The 13,280-nt window shown below is 41.7% G+C and overlaps 1 protein-coding gene across 1 annotated transcript in view; it reads left to right on the forward strand.

Annotated features, from left to right (window-relative positions):
* The window catches only part of ANO4 (anoctamin 4), a 424,034-nt gene that overhangs the window by 4,635 nt on the left and 406,119 nt on the right, over window positions 1-13,280 (forward strand). Inside the window, exon 2 of the mRNA XM_043441305.1 lies at window positions 12,574-12,657. Within this exon, the coding sequence (XP_043297240.1) occupies window positions 12,574-12,657 (84 nt within the window). The remainder of the gene's footprint in view (window positions 1-12,573; window positions 12,658-13,280) is intronic.

The raw sequence follows: 13,280 nt of genomic DNA on the forward strand, positions 1-13,280 counted from the left end.
CACAGTGTCGGTGGAGCATGACGTTCACGACAGGAGAGGTTGGCAGGGGCCAGCATGCTCTATCTGGTTCCTAGGCTGGAATCTGGGGAGTCATCTTTGAATCCTCTCTTATCAGAACACGCTAACAGTGCCCTTAGGCAAACAAATTCACCTCTGGGGCCTCAATTTTCTTATCTGCAAACTGGGATCCCTCTGAGGTTTAAATGCAGCAGTACTTGTAAGAGCTTATGAGTGACGCATAGTAAGTACTCAGTAAGCATGGCTATTACTGTCAGCTGCCTCTCTCAGCCCATGTATGCTCAACCACTAAATCCCATTGATTCTTCTTCCTTCAAGTGTTTATGCTCTGTTTTCTCCTCTCTTTTCCCATTGCTCCTATCCTAGTCAAGGTCACTGCCAGTTTTGACTGTAGTAGCAGCCTCCCAACTATCTCTGCCTCAGTCCAAGCCTCTTTGATCCCAGTTTGCAAATCTAATCCTGTTATTCCTATGCTTAAAACTCTCCCAGGGATCCCCTCTGCTTACAGGTCAAAGTCTGACTTCCCTAGGTTGACAAACAAGGCCGTTCAGGAGCTGACCACCCTTCTTTCCTGCTGCTCTTGGTCCCAGCATCCAACTTTTCAGGGAGGGAAGTGGCTGATTGCGCCTGGTTTTCTCAGGTGTCTTGGGCCATGGACTTGGCCCATGCTCTGAAACAGCCCCCTCCTCCTTTATGAGGTTCACTGCCCCTCACCTTTGACCTCCCCATCATACTGTGTTCCTCTCTTGGGACCTTTCAGGTTACTCCTCTCCCGGACAACTTTTTTTTTGTGGTGCAACAAAGACTTCTCTCTGCAGGTTGTAAAGTCCCAAATGCCAAGGATTAGATCTTTTTTTTTTTTTTTAGTGCCTGTAGTACCTTTTTAAAAAACTATTTATTTACTTCTTTGACTGCACCAGGTCTTAGTTTTGGTGCTTCATTGCAGCATGCAAGATGTTTAGTTGCAGTATTGGAACACTTAGTTGTAGCATGTGAGACCTGATTCCCTGATCAGTGATCAAACCCTTGTTTCCTGCATTGGGAGTGCAGAGTTTTAGCCACTGGACCACCAGGTAAGTTCCTGGTGCCTAGCCCAGCAGCTGGCACATACTGGGTGAACAATCCTTGCCAGTCTGATCAACTGAAAGACTGAATGGACAATAGGAGAGGGTAGTACACCACACATACCTTTTTAAGACTTCATTTTCCTATTGCAAATAAGTAACAAAACTTTTGGGCTTCCCAGGTGGCACAGTAGTAAGGAATCTACCTGCCAATGCAGGAAACACAGATTTGATCCCTGGGTCAGAAAGATCCCCTAGAGTAGGAAATGGCAACTCTCTGCAGTATTCTTGCCTGGAGAATCCCATGGAGAGAGTTGCCTGGTGGGCCACAGTCCATGGGATCACAAAGAGTGGGACACAACTGAGCACACACATATGCAATAGAACTTTTATCCTTCAGAAAATAGACATGAACAACAAGCAGAAGCGTCCACACTGCGGGGTGAAATCTGAAGTATGCTGACAGGCTAGAAGTCATGCTTTAGCTGCGAAGAAAATCTAAGGAGCTATTTGAAGGCGTCTCTTGTTCTTGTCCTCCACCAACTGGCCTGCTTGTTATTATGCAATCCAGACATTCATGGTCAACATTGATTAGGATCCTTTTTGATTAAGAAACTGCTGCAAAGCCTGCACAGATTAGTTTCTGACCTTCAGCCCTTCACACTTAAAAAATTTCTTTCTGGGGTAAAATTGAAATTTTATTATGATCCTGTGAAGAAGCCCTTTAATCTCTTCCTTTAAAACATGATGTTCTTTGTAATAGGCATGTGGATTTTTCTATTAGAACTTAGTCCTAAACAAACTGTTCATGGCTACCAACAAAGTTTCTAGAACAAACAATTCAGCTTATATTTTGTGAGTTGCTCATTATGTGTCAGGCACTGCTGTGGGTTCTGGAAGTAAGAACAAAATTAAAAACCGTTTTCATGGATCTTATTACATTGTAATAATGCTGCTGCTGCTAAGTCACTTCAGTCGTGTCCGACTCTGTGTGACCCCATAGACGGCAGCCCACCAGGCTCCCCCGTCCCTGGGATTCTCCAGGCAGGAACACTGGAGTGGGTTACCATTTCCTTCTCCAATGCATGAAAGTGAAAAGTGAAAGTGAAGTTGCTCAGTCATGTCCGACTCTTCGCAACCCTATGGACTGCAGCCTACCAGGCTCCTCTTTCCATGGGATTTTCCAGGCAAGAGTACTGGAGTGGGTTGCCATTGCCTTCTCCATGAATAATGAGGTATGGATATTTACCTTCTGGAAAAAATGACGAAGAATGTAGGCTTTTCAACACTGAATCAAAAAGGTACAAGGAGGAAACAAAAGGAAAGGAAAGGCTTTTCTCTATTAGGATTCCTGGAAGGTCTTTTGGCCACTGTGTCTGTGAGAGTGGAATCAAAGGGAAGCTGAGATAATGCATATCAGGCCCCATGTTTAAATGCAGGAATGGTGACTGAAGTATTTGAAAGCTTGCTAGAGTCTTTGCAAACATTTATTGTGCTTTTTATGTATTAGGCAGAGCCAGGCACTGTGGACACGAGGTGAATAAGCATTGACTTTGCCCTCCAGAGGTTTGGGTCTAGCTCAGGTCCAGTGGGAGATGCAGAGGAGAGAACCATTCCTTGTGCAGTAAGTCCCCTACACACGAATCTTCAAGCTGCAAACTTTCAAAGATGCGAACATGCTTTCCATCAAGGTCAGGCGTGAGTGAAACTGCAGCTTGTCCTCCATCTCCTCTCGCTGACGATCTTTCAGCTCCATCATCTCCTACCTCCTCCACCTCCTCCAGGCTGTAGCTCTTCTTGCCTGTTCACTTGGTGCCGATCTCTGTATACCTGCTGTTGTTCAGTTCAGTCCAGCTCAGTCCTCAGTCGTGTCCGACTCTCTGCGACCCCATGGACTGCAGCACGCCAGGCCTCCCTGTCCATCACCAACTCCCGGAGCTTACTCAAACTCAGGTCCATTGAGTCGGTGATGCCCTCCAGCCATCTCATCCTCTGTCATCCCCTTCTCCTCTTCAATCTTTACCAGCATCGGGTCTTTTCAAATGAGTCAGTTCTTTGCATCAGGTGACCAAAGTATTGGAGTTTCAGCTTCAGCATCAGTCTTTCCAATGAATATTCAGGACTGATTTCCTTTAGGATGGACTGGTTGGATCTCCTTGCTGTCCAAGGGATTGTACTGTGTTGCACTTTTCAAGGTACTCTATTTTAAGACTAAACATGTTTCATTTGTTGTGTTTGTTTTTTATGCATTATTTGTGTGAAAAGTATTATAAACCTATTACAGTAAGGTACTATATAGGATTGTGTTAGTTGGGTACCTAGGCTAACTTTGTTGGACTTAAAAACAAATGGGACTTTGGAACTCGCTCTTAGAACAGAACTCGTTTGTACGTTGGGGACTTACTACTGGTACATCGGGTCCCTGCGCTGCCTGTCCGCTGGTGCTGCTCAGCGTCACGTGAAGGAGCAAAGGCGACGATGTTGTGAAAACCTAGAAACCCCGGAGCATCGTAGTACGCAGCACTCTGGCGTGTTTATTGTTGTCGTGGGGCAAGCTCTGTGGAGTGAAGCGCCCTCCACACTTTGATGAGTTCATCAGCATCTTAGGGAGTCTTCCCAGGGCACCAGCTCCTGCCTGGGGCCAGCCTGCGGCTGCTCTGGGCAGTAGGCACTCGGTGCTTTTTAAATGAAGGAATTTCAGTTGCAATGAAAAGGAAGAATTTAAGGCTCAGGGAGGTTAGGGGATGAGATACAGGCTATAGCAGCAAGGAGGAAAGGGTTGGCCTTGAATATTAAACTTTTCTGTAAGCCTATAAAATGCACAGCAGACATGGAGTAAATCACAGCAGTATTTCTAAGGAACATGCATATGCACATACAGACGCACATCCCACCCACACGATTGATACTTTGTTTTCTTACTAGTGGATTTTCTAGAGCCTTTTATACACAATTTTAAGTGATTTACAAAAAAAAAACCATGATAAAGTTATGGTAAGAAATTGTAGCTCACTCTTCACATAATAAATACATATTTTTAAAAATTAAATGTTATTTCTAGTATACTACTGTAGAGTGGCAATTAAACGAATTCTGAATTTTTTGATACTTATCATCAGTGTCATTATCAGTTTGGTAATACTTGAGTTTCATCTGTCCATATGTATCAGTAGATTTCTAATATGTTTTAAGGGTTTAATGAAAATATTTTCTTTTTTTTTTTTTTAGTATGTCTTCCCTTTCTTGTGGGTGAGATGTTCTCCCAGACTTTGTGGACTGTGATTCCAGGGGAGGATTTTACTGGGGCTTGGAGACCCTAGACCCGTAGCACTGGGATCACCTGGGATTCTATTAGAAATGCAACTGTCAATTGTATCTCAGGAGTGCTGAAAAATATGTAGAATTCCAGGCCCACCCCAGAGTTAGTAAATCAAGCTCGGCAGTCTAACAAATGCCCAAGTGATTTGCAGTCTCAAATTTTCTGTATTTTCACTAAAATTTTCCTTGATCAACCAGTTATTAAGTATATTAAAATCTTCTCCTCTGATGATGGATTTGTCAGTTTCTCCTTGTAGCTGTATTAATTTTTGCTTCATATATTTTGAGGTTATGTTATCTTAAATAGCTCAGATGTAATATTTTTTATATCTTCCTGAAGAATCGAACCTTTTATCGAACCTTCCTGAAACTTTTATCATTCTTTATTGCCCCTCTTTATGCTTAATAATGTTTTTGTCTTAAAACCCTTTTCATCTAAAATTAACATAGTACCTCTAGCTTTATTTGATTAATGCTTGTTGTATCTTTTTGTATCTTTTATGTTCAACATTTCTGTGTCCTTCTGTTGTAGGTGTTTCTCTTATAAATAGCACTTAGTTGATTTTTTTTTGTTTTCAAAATCCATTTCACAATATCTTAAATAGCAAATTTAGACCATTTACATGTATTGTTATTACTAGTGTATTTGAACTTAATTCTATCATTTTACTTCAGATTTTCTCTTTGTCTTATTTTTTCCTATCCTTTAATTCTCATTTATTCCCTCTAAGTTGAATTTTTTTGTTAATTTCCCTTTCCCATTCTTACTCACCATCTGTCTCCAATAAAAAATTAATTAAAAAAGCACTAGGTTTGTCTTATACTAAGCCAATATTTGAGGACAGAGGCAAAGACAGAAGGAGGACAGATTATTAATGTAGGCTGGGTTAAGTGGGTTCCTCCTGTATCTGGGGCTACATGTTTGACAGTCATTTATCTGATGAAATTCTACAGAGAATGAGACAGACATCAAATCATGGACCCTGTTTTCAGAGGCCAACTTAACAGGAATGTATGACAAAACTGAACCCATCTTTATTTGTCTCAAATTATTTTGGGGATACTTATAATCAGCATGTTCTTGTAACAAAATCAGGCTGCCTTACAGTGTTGTGTTAAATTCCGCTGTATAGCGAAGTGTATGAGTTATATGTGTCTATCTATCCTTGTTGTATTTTCTTCCTATTTAGGCCACCACAGAGCAGTGAGCAGGTTCCCTGTACTGGTTCTCAGTAATTATCTATTTTATACACCGCACTGTGTGTATGTCCGTTCCAACTGCCCCACTCACCCTACCTCCCCTCCCCTCCTCGGTATCCATAAGCTTGTTCTTTACATCTGTGTCTCTATTTCTGCTTTGCCAATAAGTTCATCTGTACCATTTTTCTAGATTCCATGCATACATGATATTATATATTTACTTTTTTCTTTCTGACTTCACCCAGGATGACAGTCTCTAGGTCTATCCATATCTCTGCATATGACACTATTCCATTCCTTTTAAGGACTGAGTTATATTTCATTGTATATATGTACACATCTTCTTTATCCATTCCTATGTTGAGGGACATTTAGGTAGCTTCAGTGTCCTAGCTGTTGTAAATAGGGCTTCAGTGAACATTGGGATGAAAGATGGAGAAGCTCTATACAGTCACCAAAAAGAAGACCGGGAGCTGACTATGGCTGAGATCATGAACTCCTTATTGCCAAATTCAAACGTCAATTGAAGAAAGTAGGAAAACCACTAGACCATTCAAGTATGACCTAAATCAAATCCATTACAGTTATACAGTGGAAGTGACAAATAGATTCAAGGGATTAGATCTGATAGAGTGCCTGAAGTACTATGGATGGAGGTTCATGACATTGTACAGGAGGCAGGGATCAAGACCATCCCCAAGAAAGGCAAAAAGGCAAAATGGTTGTTTGAGGAGGCCTTACAAATAGCTGTGAAAAGAAGAGAAGCAAAGGGCAAAGGAGAAAAAGAAAGATATACCCATTTGAATGCAGAATTACAAAGAATAGCAAGGAGAGATAAGAAAGCCTTTCTTAGTGATCAATGCAAAGAAATAGAGGAAAACAATAGAAGGGGAAAGACTAGAGATCTTTCCAAGAAAATTAGAGATACCAAGGGACCATTTCATGCAAAGATGGGCTCAATAAAGGACAGAAATGGTATGGACCTAACAGAAGCAGAAGATATTAAGAAGCGGTGGCAAGAATACACAGAAGAACTATACGAAAAAAGATCTTCATGACCCAGATAATCACATTGGTGTGATCACTCACCTAGAGCCAGACATCCTGGAATGTGAAGTCAAGTGGGCCTTAGGAAGCATCACAATGAACAAAGCTAGTGGAGGTGATGGAATTCTAGTTGACTATTTCAAATCCTAAAAGTTGATGCTGTGAAAGTGCTGCACTCAATACGCCAGCAAATTTGGAAAACTCAGCGGTGGCCACAGGACTGGAAAAGGTCAGTTTTCATTCCAATCCCAAAGAAAGGCAATGCCAAAGAATGCTCAAACTACTGCACAATTGCACACATCTCACATGCTAGCAAAGTAATGCTCAAAATTCTCCAAGCCAGGCTTCAACAGTACGTGAACCATGAACTTCCAGATGTTCAAGGTGGATTTAGAAAAGGCAGAGATCATATTGCCAACATCCATTGGATCATCGAAAAAGCAACAGAATTCCAGAAAAACATCTACTTCTGCTTAAGGTGGATTTAGAAAAGGCAGAGGAACTAGAGATCAAATTGCCAACATCCATTGGATCATAGAAAAAGCAATAGAATTCCAGAAAAACATCTACTTTTGCTTTATTGACTATGCCAAAGCCTTTGACTGTGTGGATCACAACAAACTGTGGAAAATTCTTCAAGAGATGGGAATACCAGACCATCTGACCTGCCTCCTGAGAAATCTATATGCAGGTCAAGAAGCAACAGTTAGAACTGGACATGGAACAACAGACTGGTTCCAAATCAGGAAAGGAGTTCGTCAAGGCTGTATATTGTCACCCGGCTTATTTAACTTGTATGCAGAGTACATCATGAGAAACGCTAGGCTAGATGAAGCACAAGCTGGAATCAAGATTGCTGGGAGAAATATCAATAACCTCAGATATGCAGATGACATCACCCTTATGGCAGAAAGAGAAGAACTGAAGAGCCTCTTGATGAAAGTGAAAGAGGAGAGTGAAAAAGTTGGCTTAAAACTCAACATACAGAAAACTAAGATCATGGCATCTGGTCCCATCACTTCATGGAAAATAGATGGGGAAACAATGGAAACAGTGACAGATTTTATTTTTTTGGGCTCCAAAATCATTGCAGATGGTGACTGCAGCCATGAAATTAAAAGACGCTTACTCCTTGGAAGGAAAGTTATGACCAACCTAGATAGCATATTAAAAAGCAGAGATATTACTTTGCCAACAAATGTCCATCTAGTCAAAGCTATGGTTTTTTCCAGTAGACAGATATGGATGTGAGAGTTGGACGATAAAGAAAGCTGAGTGCTGAATAATTGATGTTTTTGAACTGTGGTGTTGGAGAAGACTGTTGAGAATCCCTTGGACTGCAAGGAGATCCAACCAGTCCATCCTAAAGGAAATCAGTCCTGAATATTCATTGGAAGAACTGATGTTGAAGCTGAAACTCTAATACTTTGGCCACCTGATGCAAAGAACTGACTCATTTGAAAAGATCCTGATGCTGGGAAAGATTGAAGGTGGGAGGAGAAGGGGATGACAGAGGATGAGATGATTGGATGGCATCACTGACTCAATGGACATGAGTTTGAGTGAACTCCGGGAGTTGGTGATGGACAGGGAAGGCTGGCGTGCTGCAGTCCATGGGATTGCAGAGTCAGACATGACTGATGGAACTGAACTGACTCATCGTTTCAAATTATGGTTTTCTCAGGGTATGTGCCCAACAAACCTAGGTTTTAATTCCAGCTTTGTGACTTCCCTGAAGTGTGATTCTGGGCAAGTTCTCTAATTTTGTAAGCCTCTAGATAATGGGATAATCATACCTATCTTAAAAGAGTCTTTTTGGAGCACAAATGAAATAATGATGGAAATGAAGTGCCTGACAAGGAGCATGTAGTCAATGACTACTGTTTTATGAACCCACCACCATTTCATTTTCTTAGACGTTTTGTCTAAATGCAAATGCAGAATTTGCATTTCTACATCTTGCCCTACTGTGATTTCTGTTCCTCTTTATTTTTGTAAAAAAGCTTTTGTATATACAGACTGGTGGTCAAGACAGATTGATAATTTAACAAATATTTATAAAATGAATACCTTGTGACCACCACCTAGGTCAAGAATAGGCCATTCCCAGCACTGTGGAGCACACCTGCATTCCCCCTACTTTCTCACAATTCAAACTGTTTTCTTTCTTTACCAAGTGGAATCACCATGCTGACTAATTATTTTTGTACTAATTATTTTGATACTTTTCCTTACAGTTTCACCATCTATGTTTGCATCTATAAATAATTCAGTTTAATTTTGTTGAAATTTTCATTTGGGTACGATATATGTGCTTCTTTCATTAAACTTTATGTTTGCGAGGTCTGTTGATAGTATTTTGTGTTGCTTTGCTTCGTTCATTTCCTTTGCTAGATGGTATTCCATTTTATGAGTACCTTTGTTCTTTTTAAATATAGTTAGTGTTAGTTGCTCAATCATGTCCAACTCTTATGACCCCATGGACTGTAGCCTGACAGGCTCCTCTGTCCAAGGGATTCTCAAGGCAAGAATATTTGAGTAGGGTAGGTTGCCATACACTTTTCTAAGGGATCTTCCTGACCCCGGGATCGAACCTGGGTCTTCTGCATCGATAGGCAGATTCCTTATTGTCTGAGCCTCTAAGGAAGCCCTGAAGCTAACACTGATTGTACACTTTCTATGTATTATTTTATAAAGTAAATGCTATTACTATTCCCATTGTACATAGACAGAAACAGAGCCATGGAGAGACTGTGCTCAAGGGATGGAGGGGTCTAACGTGGATTACTGACTCCAAGACCCACAAAGTTCATTAACCTCATTCACAGGCTCAAGTTTTTCCACTAGTTACTTGATTTTATTTAACTACAGTTCGTTCCTAAAGGATTAAATGGATAGTCAAGCCCTCTCACAGTTTTTTGGTTTTAATTCTTATATAGGAAAACATCTTCTTTGCAGAGTCACTTTGTACCAAAACTACCATAGTTCTTTGTACTTACTTTTGCTCTTTGAGTCTTTTCAAAATATTGCGAAACTATGCCCTAGTTTTACCATTCAGATTCAACTCAAATTTCAGTAGTTTTTCCTGTTCAAATGTATGCGCAGTCTCTTCCCAGGCATTCATTGCTAATTCAAACATTCTGCTTCTTTGTTGATTACTAATTCTCAGTGTTCTTTTCTTTTTCATTCCTTTTCTCTTCTCTCCATTCATAATCATTTCTGTGGCTACTGAATCTCCCTGTCACCTCTCCCCACACTTTGATGCCATTGACCTTGTCCCTTTTCACTTCCAAAATATTTTAAGGGCAGATCATTCGTGAAGGGTTTTTAAAAACTAGGAATGACAACTTTAGAGTAGTTGTAGTTTGATATGTTTTAGGTCTGGGTGTTGTTGATTCAGCTGATTCCACAAATATATATAGAATTACTTGCTAACTATGCATTTTGAGTGGCTGATTTATTTTTGTCAGCCATGCCTCATCCTCTTCTACCTCCTCCCCTAGCCCAGGAAAAGTGAGATAAGCAGTATTGTCACCATTTTCAGATGTTAAGATCACGACTAAAGAAGTCGAGAGCTTGACCAAGTTCACAGAGTTCATGTGCAGCAAAGCTGGGGCTTCAGGCCTCAGGTCTGCTGACTCTCAGCCAAGTGCTCTTTCTCCTTGAACCTCTATTGAGGTTACAGTGCATAAGGGGAAATGGTCATGTATTTTTTAATTTCATGCATTCCTTTATTCTTTCTTTCAAACAATGAACGTATATTGAGGATTCACCTTTTGCAGGCATAGCACTAAGGTCTGGAAATAACAAGTTGAATAATGCATGGACCTGCCCTTGACAAGCACATGGTTTGGGGTACCTCTGTGCTGATTTTAGCTCTTGAGTCCTGTCTGACTCTCTGCGACCCCATGGACTATGGCCCGCCAGGCTCCTCTGTCCATGGGATTCTCCAGGCAAGAATACTGGAGTGGGTTACCATGCCCTCCTCCAGGGGATCTTCCCAACCCAGGGATCGAATCCAGGTTTCCCTCATTGCAGACGGATTTTTTACCATCTGAGCCACTAAGGAAGCCCTAGGGGTACCCGTAACAGAGTACAATCTCGCATGCGCGGTACTGTTGGCGCGTCTACTGCGCCTGAAGCCCACTAGAGAGAGGAGATGCTTAGAGAAGGAATTGGTTGCATGAACTTGCTTGAATTATTTTCTCCACGTTAAAAACTGTTTATTTCCTTGTTCGTGGAGCTACAGTGACCTTGATGTGGCCTCTCGGGGCTCCCAGTACTTCTCCGCCCGCTGGCTCATTACCTGCTTTTGTCAATACTCTCCAACTGCTTTCAGACCACAAGCACATCCAGACGCCCCTGCGGATGACTCCCATTTCCTGCTCTCTTTGCCTAGGCACCTGTGGGTCTTTCCTCCGAGAGTGTTCATCTGCAAAGCCATCTTCTCTAACGGCCCGCATTACTGTTCTTAAAATATGACTCCGCATGTTTCTAAAAACCCTTTCTCTTTGAGTACATTTGACTAATTCTTAATTATTTCTCTCCTTCAGACCTGTAATTTTTAACATTATAGATCAGACTTTAATAATAAGTTTTCCTGGTATCACATAACAAATAATATTTGTATATTTCCTTCAGGTCAGTTTGCAGCCATTCTTATAACTTTTTGTCTCTAACCTGTAATGTGTTATATTAGATAATATTTATTTTGGTATTTTAAAAATATTTCATTTTATTTGACTGCGCCGGGTCTTACTGGCAGCATGTGGGATTTTTAGCTGTGGCATGTGGAATCTAGTTCTCTGACCAGGGATAGAACCCAGACCCCCTGCATTGGGATCATGGAGTCCTGGCTACTGGACTACCAGGGAAATCCCTGTTTTGATATTTTAAAGTCACTTATGGCCTGCCGTTTTCATAGACATTTTAAGGCAGTTCTGATCTTGGCTGGAGCTCTGCTCTGCCACATGCTGTTGTGTGACCTCAGGCAAGGTGCTGAGCCACTTGGAGCCTCAGCTTTTCCATCAGAGACATGGGGTGACACCTGCCATGTTCCACCCCATGCATGAGACCAGGTGGCCGGTGATGCTAAGATGCCATGTAAATGGGAGGTTTGGTGTCTCTGCTGCTCTGCCTGGAACGCGATCTGCTCACGGTACTGTGGTCTGCATGGCAGCCGGCTGAACTGAGCCTGGAAGGGAATTGAGCCCACTCTCTGCCTCCACTGCCTTGCCTGCCATGGTTTGGCCACCACCTCCTCGTCTCAGGACGATCGAGTGGCCTCATAAAGCAGTCTGTCGGCCTCTCCTTTCACACTCCTCTTGTCTGTTCCCCTTGCTGCCTCAAAGTGATCCTTCCGAAATGAAAATGGAATCCTGTTCTCTTGGCAGCATCCAGACTGGTTAATGTGGTTTATAAAGACCCTTTGCGGTCCAGCCTCTGCTCACCTCTCTTTTACTGTGTTTAGCTGCTAAGTGACAAAGCTGAGACTTCTGAGTTTCCAGACATGATGATGGCACTCTGCCTGGGTCTTTCCCCTCAACGCACCCCCCTTTTGCCTAGTTGGATAGTATTCATCTCTTAGGTTTTAGTTCAGATGTCACTTCCTCCGTGAAGCCTTACCTGATACATTCTAGTTTGGATTAGGTGCTTTTTCACCTGGTCAGACAGTCCTCTCTCAGTGCCCTCCTCTCGTTTTAATAACAGTGACACCAAACTGAAATTGTCCATATGACAATCTGGGTTGTTTGTCAGAATGTTTGAAATGCCTGGCCCCTAGCATTTCCTGCAATGAATGAGCCAATGAATGAGTATGAGTTTCTTGGACACGACATTTGGTTTATTTTCCAGCAGTCATAAATCTACTTTGTGATCATGGTATTTATCAGAATGTAATTAACCTCCTCTTTTATTTTCTTAACAGACAAAGATATAAGCAGTGGGAGTTATAACCTTTCCTCTGCAACGACTGGCAGCTACTACAGTTGTGTCAGCCAGGTCACCATAGGTAAGCCACTGAGCCATGTTTTAATGAAAATTATTATTACCTGTAAAGGGTTGGGGTGTGGGGCTGAGAAAGGAGTGAGCAGAAAATGTAAAGACCCTCAAATTTATTTTCAGGATCAGGGCACTTGCTTGTGAACTCAACTTGCTGGGGTGCCCTCTTGTGGATCATTATTACTTTTGCCTAGAGATGGTTGGAGCTAATGTGGTCCAGAGAGATTTAAAAAGCATGGGTTTCCCTAACTCTCCATCATTTGCTTTCTCTTTCATTTGTCTATCACCTGTATTATTATGTACTTAATATAAAAGCTGACTTAGTTTTTTAAGATTTATTTTCATTTATTTTAAAAAGAAAATTTATATCACAATAGCAAATAGTATGTTTCCTATAATTTAATGCATAGTAGTGAAAGTCGCTCAGTTGTGTCTGACTCTTTGCAACCCCATGGACTGTAGCCCGCCAGGCTCTTCTGACCATGGGGATTCTCCAGGCAAGAATACCGGAGTGGGTTTCTGTTCCCTTCTCCAGAGGATCTTTCTGACCCAGGGATTGAACCTGGGTCTTCCTCATTGAGGGCAGATTCTTTACCGTCTGAGACACCAGGGAAGCCCTATTCCCAGGTGGCT

This window comes from Cervus canadensis, chromosome 21 (assembly GCF_019320065.1).
Source record: "Cervus canadensis isolate Bull #8, Minnesota chromosome 21, ASM1932006v1, whole genome shotgun sequence".
Taxonomy (NCBI): Eukaryota; Metazoa; Chordata; class Mammalia; order Artiodactyla; family Cervidae; genus Cervus; species Cervus canadensis.